The sequence below is a fragment of the Apium graveolens genome, chromosome 9 (genome assembly GCF_009905375.1).
Source record: "Apium graveolens cultivar Ventura chromosome 9, ASM990537v1, whole genome shotgun sequence".
NCBI lineage: Eukaryota > Viridiplantae > Streptophyta > Magnoliopsida > Apiales > Apiaceae > Apium > Apium graveolens.
In genome coordinates this window covers 23,560,931-23,562,528 of record NC_133655.1, presented here as the reverse complement: position 1 = coordinate 23,562,528, position 1,598 = coordinate 23,560,931, and the positions used below count along the sequence as shown (strand labels likewise).

Sequence of the window (1,598 nt, the reverse complement as noted above, 5' to 3'; positions counted from 1 at the left end):
AACAAACTTGTTCGATAGTGGACTTCATTTGTAACTTGCCTTGCTACACGTCGTGATCTCCCTCTAGATACAAATACTTCCTCCATTCTTGGGATAGTTATCAAGTATTCATTGAAAAATTCATATGTCTCTTTCAATAAAGACTCCTAGCCTTTTCCCTCAAATTCCGGAAATCTGATTTTTACTGCTTTGACGAGATCTATGGCATTCAAAAGGTCATGGTCTTTCCTCTGCAAAGATTGTGCTAGTTTATTAGTTATTTCTAAGATTTTTTCATCAGATGTAGTAAGAAACCAAATTCAAAAAATTGAATAACATCCAGAAGATCATTTGCATAAGACCTTTGATTCGAAAGTGTGCCATATATTTCTACATATTCAAGTAAATTAACCACAAAAAGATACATGCTAATCAGATTCACTATAACACTATAATGTGATCTCCATCCTGTATCAGCAGCTCGTTTTAATAAAATTTCTTGATTTAAACCACGCCCGGTAGGAAGTTCACCACTATTAAGTTGTTCAACTACTTTTGCTAACCGTTTCTCTCAAAGAATATCTCCGCGTTTACAAGATCCCCCAACAATATATGTCAAATTTGCAGTACAACTAAAAAAAGGTCCAAGTTTCTTGTGATTTTTTGCAACAACCACAAGTGTTAAATGGAGTTGGTGTGCGAACCAGTGAACAAAGTGGACTGATTTATTTTCTGCCAGTAATAAAATTTTAGTTCCATTGAACTCTCCCCTCATATTACTTGCCCCGTCGTAACCTTGACCCCGTATCCTTGTTATGCTTAATCCATATATTTCCAGTAATGACTCAATTGCAGCTTTAAGAGATACAACAGTTGTGTCAGTCACATGTACAATACCAACAAACCTTTCAACAACACAACCTCTTTTATCCATAAAAAATAAAACCACAACCATTTGTTCTTTATTTGATATATCACGAGCCTCGTCAACTAATATAGAAAACACTTCATCACCGAGTTCTAAAGAAATTGCATTTGCTGTTACAACTGCACAAGCATTCATTATATCTTTTTGGATTGAGGGTGCAATGAGTTTGTTATTTTTAAGAGCATTTTTAAACACATCTTTTATGTCTGGACTGTGACTTGTAAGAAACTTCCAAACTACAAGAAAGTTACCTCTATTTCTTGATGTCTCAGATTCATTATATCCTCGGAAGGCCAAGCCTTGAACTAAAAGAAGTTTGACATAATCAATGGCAGCATCTAATTGAATTCGGTAATTATTTTTCAGCTGGCCTGTTGTGCAAGACATGCCTGTACAATAACAAGACTAAGTCAAATTGACAACCCTAAGTAAGTTGTATTGTAATCTTAGTTTGCATTTTGTATTATAACACTTAAGTCTGTAAAAATGTAAATAGACTAGACTGGAGTATTTTTCTGTAAACAGTCTCAAGCCTAAGAATAAGCTCTAAAAGAAGATCATGAAGATCATGCCTCTGAGAAAGTATGAAGAAGTTTGGAGTTGAATAAATCTGTTTTGTGAAAAACATTCTAAGTCAAGAAGACTACAAGTCACATATTTTGTGTTATAGAGAAGTCATTCGAGAACTCTA

The 1,598-nt window shown here is 34.3% G+C and overlaps 1 protein-coding gene across 1 annotated transcript; it reads right to left on the bottom strand.

Annotated features, from left to right (window-relative positions):
* Positions 1–550: 550 nt before the first annotated feature.
* LOC141685125 (uncharacterized) lies at positions 551–1,294 on the bottom strand. Its single transcript, XM_074490247.1, has one exon. The coding sequence runs from the start codon at positions 1,292–1,294 to the stop codon at positions 551–553; it is 744 nt and encodes a 247-aa protein (XP_074346348.1).
* Positions 1,295–1,598: the final 304 nt, after the last annotated feature.